The sequence below is a fragment of the Phaseolus vulgaris genome, chromosome 10 (genome assembly GCF_000499845.2).
Source record: "Phaseolus vulgaris cultivar G19833 chromosome 10, P. vulgaris v2.0, whole genome shotgun sequence".
NCBI lineage: Eukaryota > Viridiplantae > Streptophyta > Magnoliopsida > Fabales > Fabaceae > Phaseolus > Phaseolus vulgaris.
In genome coordinates, this window is record NC_023750.2 from 28,507,078 (window position 1) to 28,528,705 (window position 21,628).

At 40.8% G+C, this 21,628-nt stretch overlaps 2 protein-coding genes across 2 annotated transcripts; one reads left to right on the forward strand and one right to left on the reverse strand.

The window, feature by feature from the left end:
* Positions 1-526: 526 nt before the first annotated feature.
* On the forward strand, positions 527-1,883 carry LOC137817845 (uncharacterized). Its single transcript, XM_068621071.1, has 2 exons — positions 527-574; positions 1,329-1,883. Exons 1-2 carry the CDS (start codon positions 527-529, stop codon positions 1,881-1,883), a joined length of 603 nt encoding a protein of 200 aa, XP_068477172.1.
* An 18,034-nt stretch (positions 1,884-19,917) lies between these two features.
* Positions 19,918-20,556, reverse strand: LOC137817847 (uncharacterized). The gene has a single exon (XM_068621072.1). The coding sequence runs from the start codon at positions 20,554-20,556 to the stop codon at positions 19,918-19,920; it is 639 nt and encodes a 212-aa protein (XP_068477173.1).
* Positions 20,557-21,628: the final 1,072 nt, after the last annotated feature.

The following is a 21,628-nucleotide window of genomic DNA, read 5'->3' on the forward strand; positions in this document are numbered from 1 at the left end:
CTTCGGGTGCATATTTGGTTGTGGAGATTTTGTGTCACCACTTTCATTTCATGTCACTTGAAGACCAATGTGAAATGCTACCGAAATTTCGTTAAATATAAGGAATCTTGATTAAAGTTATGTACTATTAAATTATAATAAAAGTGAATCTTTTTGAATGAGATAAGTTCATACCTGTAATAAAAATGTGAGATTTCAAATGCATTAGTGAACACCTCAATGGCCATTACAGAACATAATGGATCGAGATTGGATTAACTCCATTCGCATAAGTGATGAGTATGAAAAAGGAGTAGAAGAATTTATACAATTTGTGCAATGTAACGCTAGTAGTAGTGGTTATGATGGAGTAAAGTTTAGGTTTCTGTGGGTTAATTTTTTGAACAGAAGGAGATTGGATGTTAACAAAATTAGGGAGCACCTTCTGTGTTATGGGTTTCTATGATCTTATACAACTTGAACATTGCATGGTGAATTATTAAATTTACCAAGTGTTTCGGTATCCGAAGAATATGTTCAGTTCGCCATGGATGATGTAGTACATGATGATCAATTGGAGGACAAGATTCGTGATGTTTGAGCTGAGTATTTTGTAGAAGTGCATGGATATGAAAGTATGTCAAGCGATTCGGAGACTCCATTCTTTCTTGGATCAACTAACTTCACACGGTTGTCGGTGGTGTTAAGATTGATGAATTTGAAGGTAATAAATAGATGGATTGATAAAAGATCCACGAAATTGCTTCAGTTGTTGAAGGATATGATTCCAGAGGGAAATACTCTACCTATTCGTAATCATGAGGCCCAAAAGATTCTTTGTCTGATGGGTATGAAGTATAAAAGATACATGCATGTCCTAATGATTGTATATTATATAGGAAGGATTTTGAGATATGTGTGCTTTAATTTTGAATGAAATGAATGGATGATTATAACTTTATACATTATTTTATTTTATTATGAAAAAGTGGTGGTTAAATTTTATAATTGTATAAAACAGATTATAAAAAGGATTATAAAAAAGTGGTGGTTAAATTTTATTTATTCAGAATTAAAATTATGCCAGTTAAAAACGCCACTACTTACGTATATTATAGCGCTAGAATCTTCTTCAATAAATGTAAATTGAGATAGTTATAACTAACACTACTTACATATAAAAACTGTCACTACTTACACTATGTTTAAAGTAGCGGGTGTTGTGGCGGGTAGCGTAAAACCGCCACATTAAACTTTGTGGCGGGCATTAAGCATATATTGTGGCGGTTATAAACGCTAGTTTATACGAAAATAACCGCCACAATATACATTTTTTTTATTGCTTGAAGTCACCCAGAACCGCCGCAGTCTATGCGGAAGAGGTCCAACAGGTGGAGACTTTAGAGGGTGGAAGAAGAGAGCATCAATCATTAACGCAAGAAACACTGAAGGTGCCTAAGGTAAGCGCCTATGGCTTGTTGGGAGAGGAATTGCTGGACATCTGTCAGGTCGACGTAGGCAAAACCTGGATGACACCATATCGGAGTTACCTTGCTGATGGAATGCTCCCAGCAGAGACCGTGGAGGCCAAGGTGACTAAGAAGAACTCAGGGAGGTATACCGTGGCAGATGGGAAGTTGTTTAGACATGGCTACACACACGCTATCCTCACATGCGTGAGTGGGGATCAGTGTATGCGCATCATGGCAGAGCTCCATGAAGGCATCTGTAGGAGTCATGTTGAGGGACGAGCTCTCTCCCTGAATGCTGTTTGGGCGGGGTATTATTGGCCGACCATGAGGGAAGATTGCATGAAGTACGCACAACGTTGCAATCAATGTCAGAAGCATGTTGATTGGCATCATGCACCCCCAGAGGAGTCGCGGTCCATACATAGCCCTTGACCTTTCCACACATGGGGAATAGACATCTTGGGATTTTTCCCACTAGCGATTCGTCAAATGAAGTACCTAGTGGTGGTCATTGAGTACTTTACCAAGTGGGTAGAAGCTGAACCCGTGGCACAGATAACTGCCCACAAGGTTCAGCACTTCGTGTGGAAGAACATTATCTGTCGTTTTTGGATTCCAAAATGTTTGGTGTCTGACAACGACACCCAGTTCGCAAACTAGCAGCTAGGTAAGCTGTGTCAAGCAGGTTTTCGCCTCGGTAGAGCACCCTTAGACAAACAGACAGGTTGATTCTGCCAACAGAGTCTTGTTCAGAGGCTGAAGAGGAGGTTGGAGAAGGCTAAAGGGACCTGGGATGATGAGGTACCCCGAATCTTGTGGGCCTACCACACCACTCCACAATCCACCACGAAGGAAACACCCTTCAGCCTGGTGTATGGAACAGACGCCATGATCCCTGTGGAGATCCAGGAGAGCTCACCGCGGTTCCAGAACTTAGTGATAGAAAATTCTAACAAAGAGAGGAAGGTGAAGGGTAGAGCAGAAACAAAGGTCCAAGCTTAGACCCGACAGTTCCAAGCTGCCGACCTGGTGATGCGGAAAGCTCACCCCTACCAGTTGGATAACAAGTTGTCTCCCAAGTGGACCGACTCATTCTGCATGGTAGAGGCACTCAGAAACGGAGTATACGGATTGAGACTCTGGAGGGGGGAGTATACTTGGCGTGTAAGCCAACACCCAAGTCAGATACTCCAAGTAATAAAAATTGTTCAAAAGTAGACTTGGCATGTAAGCCAAGTCAGATTCTCCGACTGAAAGGCCTTAATAGAGTAGACATGGTGTGTGAGATGACACCCAGATCAGACATTCTAAAGGCCAACAAGTTATGAAAAAAAAATATCTATAATTGGATATCAGAAAGGGCGACCTTTGCTCAGTAAGACTATGAGCTCAGGTGCCTCGAAACATAGTTAGGCATAACTAAGGTTGATTGACTTAAGTTAGGGAAAGATGATTTGGCTTGCTAAGATTTTAAGCCCAGACACTCGAAAGCATACACTATGAGGCAGTACGCTCTATGCTTAGTAGGATTCTGAGTCCAGAGGGTACTAAACCAACAATACCTAAAAGTACATAGCTAAAGGTATAGAGAGCGACCCACCTTGGCATTAGTAGAACCACCCATGCTCGGGCGTTATGTGAAAAAGAACCAACCATGTGGTAGCAAAGCACCACATAGGTGTTAGGAGTAGACTTGGTGTGTAAGCCAACACTCAGGTTAGATACTCTAAATAACGAAAACTATCAAAGAGTAGACTTGGAAGGTGGACCAACACTCAAGTTGAAGGGTGTCTCTCTGGTGGTGGACTTGGGAGTGGTGTGGTAAGCCCACACAATTCTAGGAACTTCCTCTGCCCAAGTTCCTTTGGCCTTCTCGAGCCTCCTCTTCAGACCTCTGAGCAGGACTCTGTTGGCAGACTCGACCTGCCCATTCGTCTGGGGTGCTCGACTGATGCGAACACCTGCTTTATTCCAACTTCTGAGAATAACTTGCCCAGCTGTTGACTTGCAAACTGTGTGCCATTGTAAGACGTCAAACGCTTCGGCACCCTAAAGCGGCACACTATATTCTTCCACACGAAGTGCGTGATCTTGTGGGTTGTGATCTACGCTATTGGCTCAGCCTTGATCCACTTTGTGAAGTACTCCATGGCGACCATGAGGTACTTCATCTGCCTTATCGCCAGAGGAAAAGGTCCCAGGATGTCGATCCCCCATGTATGAAATGGCCAAGAGTTGTAAATCGACCTGAGCTCCTCTAGCGGTGCCTTGTGCCAGTCAGCGTGTTGTTGACACTTCTTGCACTGTTGTGCATACCTTGTGCAGTCTTCCCTTACGGTCGGCCAATAATATCCCGCACGAATGGCCTTCGATGGTAGAGATCCTCCACCGATGTGACTCCCACATATCCCTTCGTGGAGTTCTGCCATTATACGTGCGCATTGGTCTCCCCTTACACATACCAAAATTGGGTGGGTGAACCCATGTTTGAACAACTCTCCGTCACTGTGAGTGTACTTGGAAGAATTTTTCTTGATTTTCCTGGCCTCTGCGGATTCCAATGGGAGTATCCCATAAGCCAGGTAGCGCTTGTAGGGCGTTATCCAGGTTTCTCCTCCTTCGACCAAGCAAACCTGCATTGCTTCGTCCCCCAAGACTGGATACATGCTTTGTTGAACCAAGTGGTGTTCAAGCTTTGAAGAATCCAAACCCTTTGAAGGATGTTGAAGCCTTGGTTGTGCTTGCTGTTGTTGTGCTGGTTTAGTCTAGTTCTGGGGTAGTTTGAGTGTTGTAATCCACCCCTTGATCGAATGTAAAGCATATACATTCTCAATCTTTGTGAAAGTAAAATGTTTTCAAACTAAGTTAAAACAACCGATTGTTTTGTCGAAACAACCGATTGTTTATACTTAGATGTTTTGAGAAAAGATTTGAAAACTGTTTTTCAAATGGTAAAGCTGTTAAAACCAAAACAACCAATTGATTCGAGGAAACAACCGATTGTTTGCTTTGGGACCATAACAAAAAAACTGTTTTATCTTTGACTGAGCTTTAAATGATTTAACTGCTTACGTTCCAGTCATTAAATGCTCTGACCAATCTTTTAATGCAATTTAAGAGTTTGTTGAGATTTGATAACAAACTACATCTTTGAATAAATTCAGAAAAACAGATTTGAGAATTAATCTTTGACAAGTATTTTGCTAAGAGTTTTTGAGTTTTTCAAAGAGCTGAGATTGCTGAAAGTTTGTGATTGATCAAAGTGTGTGGAATAGGATTCTGCTTGTATTGATTTCAGATTATCTTCTGTAACAAGTGTAATCCTTAAACTCTGTGAAACAAGTTTCGTTTCTGTGGTTGTTGAGATTGGCTGTGTGTTCTTGAGGGGATCAAGATCAACAATCTTAGTGTTGGTGTGTTGGCCAAGAAGCGTGTGTGTCTTGAGGTGTTCAAGGTCACTTTCTTGGTTGTGGTGTAAGTGATCAAGTTGTGATTGCTTAGTGGATTTCCTCAGAGGGTTTCTAAAAAGACTGGATGTAGCTCTGGTTTTGGAGTGAACCAGTATAAACATCTGTGTGCATTCTCTCTATCCCTAACTCTTTAAATTCAGTTTTGATATTTTTTAACTGGTATAAACAACCGATTGTTTTGGTAAAACAACCGATTGTTTTTACTAGTGTTGTGCTGTTTGCTTTATGTTTTGAAAAACTGATTTCTTAATCAAGGTTTTCTCGAAGTAATTTCATTCAAGGCCGAATAGATTGCGAAAACTCTCTTTAAACAATTCACCCCCCCTCTAGTTTAAAGTCATATATTCTAACAATTGGCATCAAGAGCTTGGTTCTTGAAAGTTATTCAAGTTGATCCAAAAAAAAAAATTCTATGGCTGGAAAACTATCTTTTGAGGAAGGTGGTTCAATCTACAAACCACCTTTATTTTGTGGATTGAATTATAAATATTGGGAACCAAGAATGAAAATCTTTATGGAATCTATTGATCAAGGAATTTGGGATTCAATTGAGAATGGTCCTTACATTCCAAAGTTTAAAAAGAATGGTTCTTTCATTGCAAAACCTTGGTCTCAATGGACCAATGATGAATGTAAGATGGCCAAGCTTAATTGTATTGCTTAAAACATAATAGCTTCTGCACTAGATACTAATGAATTTTTCAGGATATCAAAATGCAAAACTGCTAAGGATATGTGGGACACACTCAAGGCTGCTCATGGACACAATTAACCAAAGGAGGCAATGACAAAGAGTCAAGCAAGAAGGAAAAAAAGGCAAAATAAGAAAAGCCTCAACATTTGCTTCATGGCCAGAAAGGAGGATGACTCAAGTAGTGTAAGTTCATCAAACTCCTCAAACTCTGAAAATTATGGTCAATTGCTTCAAGCCTTTCAAGAAACACATGAAGAAGCCAACCGATTGGCTCTCTTGAACAATCGGTTAAAAGAAAAGAACAACTGGCTTGAAAACAAAGTAAAGACACTGGAAGAGGAATTAGAAAATTCAAAAACAGATTTTGAAAATCTTGAAATCATTTACAAAAACTCCTCTTGCAAGTGTGATACTCTAGTTTGTGAAAATTGAGAAAATCTTGAAAAGAAGGTCCACTATCTTGTTAAAACTGTGGATAAGCTTTCTAAAGGCCAATCCAACTTTGAGAGTGTTCTAGCATCTCAAAATTGTGTTTTTGGAAAAGCTGGATTGGGTTTTAATCCACAAAACAAACAAGATAGATTTTCAAAATCATTTTCGAAAATGCCAGAAAAACAATCGATTGGCCCATCGAAACAACCGATTGTTACATGCTTCTATTGCATGAAAAGAGGCCATTTTGTGAGGTTCTGTAAAATTAGAAAATATGTTGTTCCTAAAGGTCTTATGAAGTGGATTCCTAAGAGTAGTAAAGCTTTAATTGATGAGTGTAAACCAAATGGACCCACATTCATAAGGGGACCAAATCTTTGTACTTGAAAATCTTTTTTATAGGAAATCTTGGAGGAGAGCAAGCAACTGTGGTACTTGGATAGTGGATGCTCCAAGCACATGACAGGGAACAAATCAAAGATCTTGAGCATCTCCTTTAAGCAATAGGGTCATGTCACCTATGGAGACAACAACAAAGGAAGGATTCTTGGGAGAGGATCCATAGGAGACAAAGACATCTTGGTAATTCATGATGTGCTTTATGTAGAAGGCCTAAAGCATAATCTGCTGAGCATTAGCCAAATTTGTGACAAGGGATATCAAGTGATGTTCAAGGCAAACACATGTGAAATTTGTCTACCCAACACCAAAGAGGTAATGTTGGTAGGTAAGAGAGTTAATAATGTGTATCTTCTAGATATCTCTTCACCATGTTCAATTGGATGTCTTCTATCCAAGCAAGATGAATCTTGGCTTTGGCATAGAAGAATTGCTCATATTCACATGAATCACTTGAACAAGCTAATTTCAAAGGATCTTGTGATTGGGCTGCCAAAACTAAAGTTTGAGAGGGATCACATTTGTGAAGCATGCCAAAAGGGGAAACCAGTGATAATTTCTTTCAAAATTTAAAATGTTGTTTCATCCTTGAAACCTCTTGAACTTCTTCACATGGATCTCTTTGGACCCTCAAGAACTATGAGTCTTGGTGGAAATTATAATGCTCTTGTTATTGTTGATGACTTTTCTAGGTACACTTGGACTCTTTTCTTGGAATCAAAGAGTGATGCCTTTTCTGCTTTTAAGAAGTTAGCAAGAAGGTTGCAGAACACAAAGAACAACAACATAGGTTCTATTAGAAGTGATCATGGAGGAGAATTTCAGAATGAGAAGTTCAGCAAATTCTGTGAGAAGATGGGGATTCTGCACAACTTCTCTGCTCCAATAACACCACAACAGAATGGAGTAATAGAGAGAAAGAACAGGTCTCTTGAAGAGCTAGCAAGGACAATGCTTAGTGAATCATCACTTCCTAAGTACTTTTGGGCAGACGCAGTGAGCACCTCATGTTATGTGATGAATAGGGTAAGGCCTATTTTGAAGAAAACTCCATATGAACTCTTCAATGGAAGGAAGCCTAACATCAGTCATCTCAAAGTCTTTGACTGCAGCTGTTTCGTTCTCAACAATGGAAAGAAAAACTTGGGAAAGTTTGACGAGAAAGCGGACCTTGGTATCTTCATAGGGTATTCACTCACAAGTCATGCATATAGAGTCTACAACAAGAGGTTGATGATTGTAGAAGAATCAGTTCACGTTGTCTTTGATAAGGTAGATCGCAGAATCAATCAAATCCCAAAGACCAGTGCTGAAGAAGATGAACAGAGCATCAGTTTGGAGAAGCTAGAAATCTGTGTAGAAAAACAACCTGTTGATTCACAGAAACAACCGATTGAAATTCTGCAACAGAGTGAGCTGCCCAAGGAGTGGAGGATTCCTAGAGATCTGTCAGTGGATAACATCATAGGGCAGATAAAGGAAGGTGTCTGCACACGTACTCCATCTCAAACTTCTTCAGGCACACAACTTTTGTCTCTCAAATTGAACCAAAGTCAATTGAGGAAGCTCTCAAGGATGAGAAGTGGGTTGAAGCTATGCATGAAGAGTTGAATCAGTTTGCAAGGAATGAGGTATGGTTTCTTGTCCCTAAAACTAATGAAATGAATATTATTGGTTCGAAATGGGTTTTCAGGAACAAGCTAGATGAGGATGGTGTGATCACAAGGAACAAAGCAAGGCTAGTTGTCAAAGGCTACAATCAAGAAGAGGGCATAGATTATGGTGAGACCTTTGCTCTTGTTGCTAGATTGGAGGCTGTGAGGATGCTGCTGGCTTTTGCATGTATGAGTGGTTTTAAACTCTTCCAAATGGATGTCAAGAGTGCCTTCTTGAATGGCTACATCAATGAGGAAGTCTATGTAGATCAACCACCGGGCTTTGAAGATCATAAGTATCCTAACCATGTCTTCAAGTTGAAGAAAGCTTTGTATGGACTGAAGCAAGCTCTAAGACAGTGGTATGAGAGGCTTAGCAACGTCCTTCTATCTCATGGATATGAAAGGGGAATGGTAGACAAGACTCTCTTCATCAAGAAGTCAAATGCAGAAATAATTCTTGTGCAAATCTATGTTGATGATATCATCTTTGGTGCTACACAAGATAGTTTGTGTGAAGAATTTGTGGCTGCAATGAAAGGTGAGTTTGAAATGTCTATGATGGGAGAATTGTCTTTCTTTCTTGGATTGCAGGTTAAGCAAACAAAGGATGGGATCTTCTTAAGTCAATCAAAGTATTGCAAGGGGATTCTCAAGAAATTTGAAATTGAGAGTTGCAAAGAAGCAAGCACTTCAATGCCATCAAGCTGTTACATGGATGCGGATGCTGCTGGAAAGAGTGTAGATCAAACAAAATACAGAGGATTGATTGGATCTTTGCTTTATCTAACAGCTAGTAGGCCAGACATCATGTTTGCGGTGTGTCTATGTGCAAGATATCAAGCAAATCCTAAAGAGTCACACTTCAAAGCTGCAAAAAGAATTCTGAAATATCTCAAAGGAACATCATCTGTTGGATTATGGTATCCTTCTCACTCTCAAATTCATTTAATTGGTTATTCAGATTTTAACTTTGCAGGTTGCAAGCTAGATAGAAAGAGCACAAGTGGAACTTGCCACCTTCTTGGCTCAAGCCTAATCTCATGGCATAGCAAGAAGCAAGGTTCTTGAATACATTGCTGCTGGAAACTGTTGTGCACAGATTCTGTGGCTAAAACAACAACTTGCAGACTTTGGATTACAAATCAGCAAGGTTCCTTTGATGTGTGATAACACAAGTGCCATCAATCTTACCAAAAATCAGATTCAGCACTCAAGGACCAAACATATTGAGATAAGGCATCATTTCATCAGGGATCATGTAAACAAAGGGAACTATGAAGTGAAGTTTGTGGAGACCAAACTGTAGTTAGCTGACATCTTCACGAAGCCATTACCAAAAGAGAGGTTTTTCTTCCTTTGAAATGAGTTAGGTATTCTTGATCTTAATAATCTCTCCTAAATCTGTTTTGATAAATGCTAAAGTCTATTTGTGAAGACAAATAGGGGGAGAATTAATTGGTTCTTGTATATCTTTATCTGATACTGTATAAACTGTTAAATCTCTGATTTAAAGCTGTTTTCTGCTGCTGCTGATAAAAACAACCGATTGTTTCGTGTAAACAACCGATTGTTTATCATGTTTTATGCTTTGAATACATAAAAATCTAACCTGCTGCTGTAAGAAGCATTGGATAGTATAAATGCTATTTTTACAGGTACTGCTTCAGATTCAATCAGATCAAACACAAGCATCAGGGATTTGTCTTCATCAAATATGGGGAGATTGTTGAACCAAGTGGTGTTCAAGCTTTGAAGAATCCAAACCCTTTGAAGGATGTTGAAGCCTTGGCTGTGCTTGTCGTTGCTGTGCTGGTTTAGTCTAGTTCTGGGGTAGTTTGAGTGTTGTAATCCACCCCTTGATCGAATCTAAAGCATAGGCAATCTCAATCTTTGTGAAAGTAAAATGTTTTCAAACTAAGTTAAAACAACCGATTGTTTTGTCGAAACAACCGATTGTTTATACTTAGATGTTTTGAGAAAAGATTGAAAACTGTTTTTCAAATGGTTAATCGAGGAAACAACCAATTGTTTGTTTTGGGACCATAACAAAAAAATTGTTTTATCTTTGACTGAGCTTTAAATGATTTAACTGCTTACGCTCCAGTCATTAAATGCTTTGACCAATCTTTTAATGCAATTTAAGAGTTTTTTAAAATTTGATAACAAACAACATCTTTGAATAAATTCAGAAAAACAGATTTGAGTAACAATCTTTTACAAGATTTTAAAAAGAGTTTTTTGAGTTTTTCAAAGAGCTGAGGTTGCTTAGAGTTTGTGATTGATCAAAGTGTGTGGAATAGGATTCTGCTTGTATTGATTTCAGATTATCTTCTGTAACAAGTGTAATCCTTGTACTCTGTAAAACAAGTTTCGTTTCTGTGTTTGCTGAGATTGGTTGTGTGTTCTTGAGGGGATCAAGATCAACAATCTTAGTGTTGGTGTGTTGGCCAAGAAGAGTGTGTGTCTTGAGGTGTTCAAGGTCACTTTCTTGGTTGTGGTGTAAGTGATCAAGTTGTGATTGCTTAGTGGATTTCCTAAGGGTTTCTGAGAAGACTGGATGTAGCTCTGGATTTGGAGTGAACCAGTATAAACATCTGTGTGCAATCTCTCTATCCCTAACTCTTTAAATTCAGTTTTGTTTGTTGTTTGCTGGTATAAACAACCGATTGTTTCTGTGAAACACCCGATTGTTTTTCTGGTACTGCTTCTTTTTATTGCTGTTTTGGCAAACTGAATTTCTTATCAATTGTTTCTTGAGATAATTTCATTCTTGTTTTAAAAGTTAGCGAAAACCCTATTTAAACAATTCACCCCCCTCTAGTTTAAAGCCATCCATTTTAACAAATGATCCCTTCAGAATCTGGACATACCCTAGGTAGGCAGCCATCTGAGGATCCTTTGGCCTGGTATTCACCAGTCACCTGGCCTGTGTTAATAGGGAATCACTCTTTGCTAACATGCTCTGTGCTCCCATCTCCTTCACCAATAACATGCCTGCAATGAGGGCTTCGTACTCCGCCAGATTATTACTGGTCTTGAAGGCGAACCGTAAGACCTGCTCGATCAATAGCCCGTTCGGCCCCTCCAAGATGACGCCTGCCCCGCTACCTTGTTGGTTAGAGGACCCGTCTATAGAGAGCACCCACCGGAAGTTGGCTTCCTCTTGGTGTGCATCTGCCAAGGAGAGCTCTACCACGAAATCTGCGTAAACTTGGCCTTTAATAGGACCTTGGGGCTCGTACTGGACATCAAACTCTAAGAGTTCCACTGCCCATTGTACCATCCTTCCCGCCACATCCGGTTTTTGCAAGACCTTGCAGATAGGCAGGTTTGTCATCACCACCACTATAAAACTTTGGAAATAATGGCGAAGTCTCCTCGCCGAGAACACCACTGCCAAGGCCGCCTTCTCTGGGGCCTGGTACCTCACCTCAGGCCCTTGCAATACTTTACTCACAAAGTATATAGGCTTTTGAACTTGGTTCTGCTCCTGCACGAGGACCGAACTGATTGCTCGCTCCGTCACAGTGAAGTACAGGCGGAGCGGAGTACCTAGTTGTGGTTTGCACAACACTAAAGGACTGTGCTTTCAGCTTGAGGAACGCCTCTTCGCACTCCCTGGTCCAAATGAACCTGCTGTTCCTCCTTAGACACTAGAAGTAAGGGTGACCCTTGTCTCCTCCAGCTGATACAAATCTGGACAGAGCGGCCATCCGCCCTGTTAACTATTGCACCTCCTTTACTGAGATTGGGCTTCTCATTGCAAGGATTGCAACGCACTTCTCAGGGTTCGCCTCTATCCCACGCTCGGTGAGAAGGAAACCCAAGAACTTACCCGCTTCCACCCTGAACACGCACTTCTCGGGGTTCAGCTTCAGTCTGTACTTGGCTATTGGGGTAAATAGCTCTTCTAAGTCAACCACATGTTGATCTTTCACCTGCGAGGTCACCACCATGTCGTCTATGTAGGCCTGCACGTTTCGCCCTATCATGGGCGCTAGCACTCAGTCCATCAGCCTCTGGTAAGTGGCACTTGCGTTCTTGAGCCCGAAGGGCATCACGGTGTAGCAGTAACAAGACAACTCTATCATGAACGCTGTCTTGCACTCGTCCCTAGGGTGCATCTTAGAAGCTGAGCATCTTACAGCCCGAGGCACTGTCTACCAAGGCGTCAATGCTTGGTAGAGGATAGAAGTCCTTTGGGCATGCTTTGTTGAGGTCGGTGATGTCAACGCTATCCTCCACTTCCCGTTGTCCTTCTTCACCAAAACCACATTGGCCAACCACTCAGGGTACTGGATCTCTCTTATGTGGTCGTCGCTCAACAACTTTTTTGTCTCTTTTTTAATGATATGTCGCCTCTCTTTGTTGAACTTCCTTCTTCGCTGGTGAATAGGCCTGACCTTGGGGTCCATGGTGAGGCGGTGGCACAAGAAGTCTGAGTCTATGCCTGGCATGTTTGAAGCGGACCATGCAAAGGCATCCAGATGTCGTGTTATGACCTCAGCGATCTAGTCCTATGCTGCTTGGCCTAGTGACTTGCCAAGCTTAAACGTCCTACCTCCAATTTCCCTCTCCATGACCTCTTCGGCTGGTTCAGGTCGCCTCTCTCAGGCGATCTCTGCTCGGGCTATCTCTAATGGGGCAACCCCTTCTTCACTTGGCGCCCTGGTGGTAACCATGAACACCCCCCTCTTCGTCTTGAGGCTGTTCTTGTAACATCTCTTAGCCTCCTTCTGATCTAACTTGATGGTAATCACCTTCCCCCCAAGTCAGGCAGCTTCATCTTCATGTGCCTTGTCGACGATACCGCCCTTAATCTGTTTAGCGTAGGTCTACCTAGCAGTACGTTATATGTAGAGGGGGCGTTGACGACGAGGTACCTGATGTTCTCTGCACGGGACGCGACACCGTCTGTGAAGGTGGTCCTCAGCTCTAGGTGCCCACGCACCTCCACCTGGTCTCCCGCAAAACCGTAGAAACAGCCAGTATAAGGCCTTAGCAGGTCAGGGGACAACTGCAACTTGTTGAAAGTTGTCCAGAACATCACGTATGCCAAAATTTCCTTGATCCACCAGTACACGGTGTACCTTCCTCCCAGCGGTTACTGTTGAGATCACCACCGGGTCATTGTCGTGTGGGACAACATCTCAGAGGTCGACCTTGGTGAAGACTGTTGAAGACGGTTGCTGCCCCTTCAAGATTGTGTTTGATGAAGACTTCTATGTACATTTCATTTGTATTTTGCTTTGCTTTAAGTGTGTCTTAGGTAGTGCTTAGAGGTTGTCTAAGAGTGGGCTTTTTGCTGAGTAACTCACCTCATAACCACTGGCCATGTGAAATCTAAAGATTTAGTTTCTGGTTTGCCTAACATTAAATTTCAGAACAACAGGCTTTGTGATGCTTGTGTGAAAGGTAAACAAATCAAATCCTCTTTCAAGTTAAAGGATATTGTCTCTACAAAAAATCCATTGGATGTGTTACATATGGACTTATTTGGTCCATCTAGAGTTGCTAGCTTGGCTGGAAATTTGTATGCTTTAGTTGTTGTGGATGATTACTCTAGATTTACATGGACTTTATTTCTTGCACATAAACATGATGCTTACACTGCCTTTAAGAAATTAGCAAAAATTCTGCAAAATGAAAATGGTTGCTGCATTAAATCAATTCGAAGTGATCATGGGGGAGAGTTTCAAAATACTAAGTTTGAGAGGTTCTGTGAGAAGCATGGGATAGCTCATACCTTTTCAGCCCCTAGGACACCCCAACAAAATGGTGTAGTTGAAAGGAAAAATAGATCACTAGAGGAACTAGCTAGAACTATGTTAAATGAATCTAAGCTACCTAAGTATTTTTAGGTTGATGTTGTTTATACTGCAGGTTATGTCTTAAATAGGACCTTAATAAGACCAATTCTTAAGAAAACCCCATATGAATTGTATAAGGGCAGAAAACCTAGTGTAAGCCACCTTAGAGTATTTCGGTGTAAATGCTTTGTATTGAATAATGGCAAAGAAAATCTTGGTAAGTTTGATGCTAAATCTGATGAAGGTGTGCACATTGGTTATGCTTTGAATGGCCATGCATATAGAGTCTTCAATAAAAGGTTGCTTATAGTAGAAGAATCAATGCATGTTGTTTTTGATGAAACTGATCATAGCATATCTAAAACTGCTGCTGATAACCCTGACAGTAATGAATTTAAATCTGTTTTAAATCAAAATGAATCGATTCATTTTGATACTGCTGATACACATGCTATACAAGAATCTACTGCAGCTGCAGGTTTGCCAAAAGAGTGGAAAACCCCAAGAGATTTAACACTTGATAATGTCATTGGGAACATTGAGAAAGGAGTGTCAACTAGAAAATCCTTGAACAATTTCTGTGAAGCAATGGCCTTTGTATCTCAAGTTGAACACAAGAATTTGAATGAAGCTCTCAAGGATAGCAACTGGATTTTAGCCATGCAAGAGGAACTGAATCAATTTGCTCTTAATGAGGTCTGGACTCTTGTTCCTAGAATACCTGAGATGAATGTAATTGGAACAAATTGGGTATTTAGAAACAAGATGGATGAGCATGGAGTGATCACCAGAAACAAGGCTAGGCTTGTAGCTAAAGGGTACAATCAAGAAGAAGGAATAGACTATGATGAGACATATGCACCAGTGGCTCGGTTAGAAGCTGTTAGACTGCTGCTTGCCTTCTCCTGCATCAAAGGGTTCAAGCTATTTCAAATGGATGTGAAAAGTGCCTTTCTAAATGGCTATATAAATGAAGAGGTATTTGTTTCACAACCACCAGGTTTTGAAGACCATCAACATCCAGAATATGTGTTCAAACTCCAAAAGGCTCTCTATGGACTCAAGCAAGCTCCTAGGCAATGGTATGAGAGGCTAAGTGATTTTCTCACCTCACAAGGCTATGACAGAGGCACATCAGATAAGACCTTGTTCATTAAGAAGAAAGGAGATGACTCAATTCTAGTACAAGTATGTGTGGATGATATCATTTTTGGATCAAACAATGGAGAATTGTGTGAAGCTTTCGTGAAAGTCATGAAGAGTGAGTTTGAAATGTCAATGATGGGTGAGTTGAACTATTTTCTAGGCTTGCAGGTCAAACAACTCAAGGATGGCATTTTCTTAAGTCAAACTAAGTATTGCAAGGATCTGCTGAAGAAATTTGAAATGGACAAGTGTAAACCAATCAGCACACCCTTCTCAACAAGCTGTCATTTAGATCATGATGAAGTTGGAATTTATGTTGATGAAACCAAATACAGAGGACTCATAGGATCACTACTGTATCTCACTGCCAGCAGGCCAGATATAATGTTTGCAGTGTGCATGTGTGCAAGGTTTCAATCTGCTCCTAAAGAATCACACTACAATGTTGTCAAAAGGATTTTGAAGTATTTGCAAGGAACTAAAGAAGTTGGCTTGTGGTATCCAGGTAATATTTCATTAAGCTTAACTGGTTATTCTGATTCAGATTTTGCAGGTTGCAAAATTGACAGGAAGAGTACAAGTGGAACCTGTCATCTGCTTGGATCAAGCTTGATCTCATGGCAATGCAAAAAGCAGGCTTGTGTAGCTCTTTCCACTGCTGAAGCAGAATACATTGCAGCAGGGAGTTGTTGTGCTCAAACTATATGGCTAAGAAAACAATTGAATGATTTTGGTATCTTACTTAACCATATACCTCTGCTGTGTGATAATACAAGTGCAATCAACTTAACCAAAAATCCTGTCATGCATTCAAGAACCAAACACATTGAAATTAGGCATCATTTTCTAAGGGAACACATATCTAATGGAACATGTGATATTAAGTTCATTGGTACTGACTTACAACTTGCTGATTTGTTCACAAAACCATTAGCCAAAGATAGGTTTAATTTTCTGCTTAATGAATTGGGTATTATAAATGTCAATTGTGCCTAACAATGAAAAATTAAATCTGTTTATTCGTAATTGAATGTGTTTATTTTCTGCACTAATATGCATTGATGACTAGGAAAGAGAAATTTTGATCTTTGACTGCTTGACTGACCTAGTGGGCATTAACCTCTGTACCTTTGACGGTTTTGGTCATGGTTATGTAACCGATTTGATGGTTTGGGTGCTCAATAAAGGCATGAGTATATGCATCGTGACCCTAAATATTTGTTGCACATTTTCAAATATTCTCTGCACAAATTCAGAGCATAAAATCTTCATGCATATCCACTCATAACTGCCATATCAACCCATTCATTTCTATATAAATCTGTGTGAATACTTGCTACCCACATTGGTTATTCGTTTTCTGTTCTCACCATTTGAAACCAAGAAAAGAATTCAGGTTCAACCATGGCTTCTTCTTCCAAGAAACAGAAAAATAAGGGGAAGCAAACCACCTTTCAAGGTGTGTTAGAAGGATGGTTCGCTGGAAATGAAGAAGGCATCAATGCCTACATTCATGAGACAAGCAGGAAGCAGATCAACATACCCAAAGTGCTGGATTTCAACTGGCTGAAATCTGAAAAACTGGTAGAAACAAGGGCTGTGTTGAAGCACTAGAAACTGAAAAAATATGTTGGAATTAACGGGTAATGTTTATCCTGACTTGGTTAAGGTGTTTTATACTAACCTCACATTGGATGGGAAGAATGTTGTCTCTTATGTGAAAGGAATTAAGATGAAAATCACAAGTGAGGTGTGGAACTCTGTGGCTGGAATAAAATATGCTGGATTGAAAGTAGGAAAGGGAAATACCAGTGAAATTTTAGAATTCAACAAGCTGCAATATTATAAGAGTTGCATGAGGAATCCTACAGAGAGTATAAACAGGTTCCATGCAGGGCATTTGAACCTCACTCCACGCCTAGTTGCATACATCATAGCATGGCAACTGATTCCTAGAGGGACAAACCATGCTGTCTTACATGAAGAGGATCTCATTCTCCTATATTGCATCATGAACCAGATTAAGGTAAACTGGGTGTTCATTGTCAATGAACACATGCTCAAGTAAAAAAGGTTGGCCGATTACCGTTTTCCCTATGCTATTCTTGTTTCCAAATTAATTGATTACTTTGGTGTTGATGTTACAAATGAGAGAAACGACCCTATTAAAGCTGTAAGTGAGATTGATAATTCAACTCTCACCAAAATGGGTTTTCACAAAATTGAGGACAAGTGGGTGGTTCTCAAGGAGAAGGACCCTCAAGCAGAACATGAGGATGAAGATGAAGCTGTTCCTATGGATGATGACTCACCTGCTACCCAATCTGTACATGAGGAAGTTGCTGCAAATGCCATAGTTGCCTATCAAGCTCCAGAATACCGAGGAGAACCAATGTCTATGTTTGAGAGGCAAGTGCTGTATCGTCTTGATGTAATGTCAGCAGAACAAAGGGCATACTTTGAGACTACTCATGCAAGGTTTCAACACCTTGATGATCAGATTGAAGGGGTTCAGGCACAGCTTGCAGAGCTTTACTACAAGGATCAGTAGTCTTCTGTTGTTTAATGCTGTTTTTATCATTTTTCAAAAGTTTGTAATGCTAAACAATATGGTTTTATTTTTCTGGATTTTTATGGTTATGGTTTCTGTTTCATATTTTCTTTCCCTATGCTCATATGCTGTTTGATGAATCCAAAGGGGGAGAAAAATAGTTGCTGAAAACTGAAACAAGGAGTTAATTCTGCACCTTAAAACCATGTCTTATGCTATGCAATACTGCTGTTGTTTTTCTGGTTTAAAATCTGGTGCAGTGCTGTTGAAGACGGTTGCTGCCCCTTCAAGATTGTGTTTGATGAAGACTTCTATGTACATTTCATTTGTATTTTGCTTTGCTTTAAGTGTGTCTTAGGTAGTGCTTAGAGGTTGTCTAAGAGTGGGCTTTTTGCTGAGTAACTCACCTCATAACCACTGGCCATGTGATAAGAACAAACATAAGTTTTCTTAAACTGTTTTTCACATGTTTTACAAAAAAACACGTTTACTGCATAAAAATAAATATGTTCTTTTCCAAATAAACAGATTCATTTTTACACTGATGCCTTGGCTAACTCTTGTAAAAATTAGATTTTGTGCATCATGTATTTTGACTAAGTCTTCTATCTTTCAAAACGACTGAGTTTTAAATAGTTAAACTTTCTCTGTTTTCGTTTTGAAAAATAAATCTGTTCATCTGTAAATGAATAGATTCTTTTTGTCTCTGGTGCCATGTCAAGCTTAAACGATTTTAGTTTTATCTCTGCACCAGAATGGTTGACTAAGTCTCCTCACTTAACAAATTCTCTAACTGCTTTTGAAATTAAATCTGTTCATTTTATTTTCAATCTGTTCATTTTATAACAGCTTTAACTGTTTTTCAAAATTCTGTTATAAGTTGGTTTTCTATAAAATGAAAACTTGTTTCTGAGTTAATAATCGTTCATACATTTGTAAAAACAAGTTTTACAGCAGAGAATCAAAAGTTTACAAAGGATTAGCATTTGTTCTTCAAAGATTTCGAAAATCACAAAGTGCTTGTTCTTGGTTTGGTTCCAAAAGCTTGGTGTGAGGTGCTGCTACTGTTCTAGCAATCTTGCCTACTGGTTTAAGGCAGATCTTTGTATCCTCAATCTTGCCTACTGGTTGAACACTCTTCTTGATAGGTTTTCTTGGAGAGTGTGTGTGTGAGCTGAAATAGGTTTTTTCAGCAAGAGTACCTAAGTTCTTGTAGGTTTCAAGAACAGTGGGAATTGTACTTGGTTGTACTGTGTTTTAGTGATTTCCACCTGGTTTTGGTGAAGACTGGATGTAGCTCAGTTGAGTGAACCAGTATAACTGCTTGTGTTCATTCTCTCTCACTCTCTGCAATTTCGTTTCTGCATAATTGATAAAACAACAAAGAAATAAATCTGTTCAATTGAAAATAAATCTATTCTTTCTGGGCACTATGTATACTGTTCTTAATTTCTGAAAAAGTTGTTTGAATCTGATAAGAACATATATAATCTGCTAAAATCCACTGGAACAGATTGACTGTGATAGGTTGCTCAAGAAATTGTCAAAGCCATTAATTGAACCTTAAACAATTGCTTAAAGTTGAAGCTTGTTGTTCTGTGATTCATTGTTCTTAATTTCTGGAAAATTGCTTGACATCAAGAAGAACACTCACAGTTTGTTAAAAGCCACTGGAACAGGTTGTTTGTAAAGGTAACTCAATTAATTGGCATGCTATCAATTGAACCTTAATCACTTGCTTGAAATTGAAGTTTGCTGTTTTGTGTTTCACTGTTTTTTTAATCTGATATCTGTGTGTGTGCATCTGGAAAATCTATCTGCATAATCTTGTGATTAACCTTGCTGTATAAACGCTTTTAAAAAAAAAAACAGTGCTGAAATAAATCTGTTCATTTTCACATAAATCGATTTATTTTCTGTAAAACTGTGTTAAACACTGTTTCTGCGAGAAAGTTTTAAAAGGTCAATTCACCCCCCCTCCCCCCCTCTTGAACTTTGGCACTATTAAACCCAACAAAGACAAGGTCAATGTCAAGGGCGTCATCTGCCTCTTGTGCTTCTACCGACATCACTGCTCGTGCATACTTCTTTCGCTAAGAAGCGGTGCACCCTCCTCCAGAAAAACCTCCCGAAATGGTGTGGATTTCACCATGCACGGGGATTTTATGCCCTTGGTCATCCCCTGTCACCGCCACGTCCTCGGCACTCTGTGTTACCTGCAAGTAATCCTTCAGGAAGTCGTTCTTCACCAACTCGTCCAGCTGGTGACCCAACGCCAAACAGTTGCGTATGGGGTGGCCAAATGCTTAGTGGAACTCACACCAGGCGTTCTTTTTGGGCCCCAACTTCTTGTCGATCTTTGCGGGTATCTTCAGTCTCTCTACTACGTTGGGGATAGCGATGAGGTCCTTTAATTCTACCATGAAGTTGTGCCTTGGTGGCATATTCTCCCTTGCATGCCCCTTGGTTTGGGGCTTTCTGAGTTGGTAGGGTTGCTGCTTCGCTGGGGTCTTCTTCTCTGTCGTTGCCTTGTGTACCCTCAGGGGTTGAGGTCGACCTGGTGCTCGTGGACGCGCGGGAACAACACACGTGCACTTCTCGTTGACTTCTCCCTCTGCAGCAATGTGAGCCATCGCCCGACGCCTTATTTCGCAGAAAGTTTTGGGACGGTTTCTGATGAGTGATTCACTAAAAGGCCCTGGCACAATGCCCTTTCTGAACGTGTGCACCATTATCGTTTCGTCCTTGGTGTTTAGCCTCACCACCTGTGCTCCAAAACAGTTAAGGAAGTCTTTCAGAGACTCTCCCTGATATTGTCTTACGTCAAAGAGATTGTAACAGATAGGTGGGGGAGCCCGATTTGCGATGTACTGCTCCCTGAACAACTTGGACAGCTGCGTGAACGATGTTATGTGGCCATCAGGGAGGCTGATGAACCACTCCATCACCGTACCTACCAGAGTGCTCATGAACAACTTTCATCGCATTGCGTCAGTACTTCCGACCAACATCATATGCATATGGAAGGCCGTGAGGTGAGCCTCTGGGTCCTCTACACCCGTGAAGGTGGCTTTAGGGCCCATGAACGTGGCTGGTATCATGGCGTCCATGATCGCCTGCGAAAATGGCATTGGGAATTCTCTGGGTGGCGTCGTGACTTATTGATCTTCCATCTCACGCTCCCCCCCTTGATTCCGCAACCCCCTATGCAATTCCTCGTTGGCTCTTTGCAGTTCTTCATTCCTTGCCAGCGAGGCAGCCAAATCAATCTGGATGCGCTCTTCATCCGCTCTCGATGCAACCATCGTTTCATGGAGAGCCTACATCGTTTCCATGATCTGTTGCAGGGTGAGGTTTTTGCCTCCATTCGATGCAACGGATCCTTGCCTTGTATTTCTCATCTTTCTTGATCTTTCTTGTTCTCGCGGATGGGATAATGTTTTAAATCGTGCCTCACGGTGTGCGCTAAATGTTCCTGCCGGTTGACTCGATTGCCTTTGTACGTCTCACGATAATCACACGCCCGATTCTCTGTGCCTTCGTTTGTGCCTTCTTTCGATCTAACACCTGAAATCACAAAGACATAGGGCTCCCTAGAGGCCGTTTGCACTCTGACGCTCAAGTCAATCTTAGGGCTGGGAAACACCAAAACTATTAAGCGTAAAAGCTCTGTGTAAATTGTGTGTGTGAAGTGGCGCAAGTGAATAACGTACCTTGTTAGGTTTATTACTACCCTTTATATAGTCCAGGGTTTCCACTGTTTCCGCTACCCAAATTAGGATTTCTGAGGGTGGGTCCTAGCGCCGCTATCACCCACTCTTAGGGCAACCTAACGCGTAAGGCTCCCTAACTGGAGTGCAACCTTTGACGGGATGACCACCTGGGTGCCAACTCGTGCACCTGATCTCTGGGGTCACCCGTCCTGGGACCGTCCTAGTCGTTCACGTGGTATGCATGCAGCTCACCCCTGGAACGTGACCCTCTTAGGTCGTATATTTTCCAGTGGCTCTTTACTTG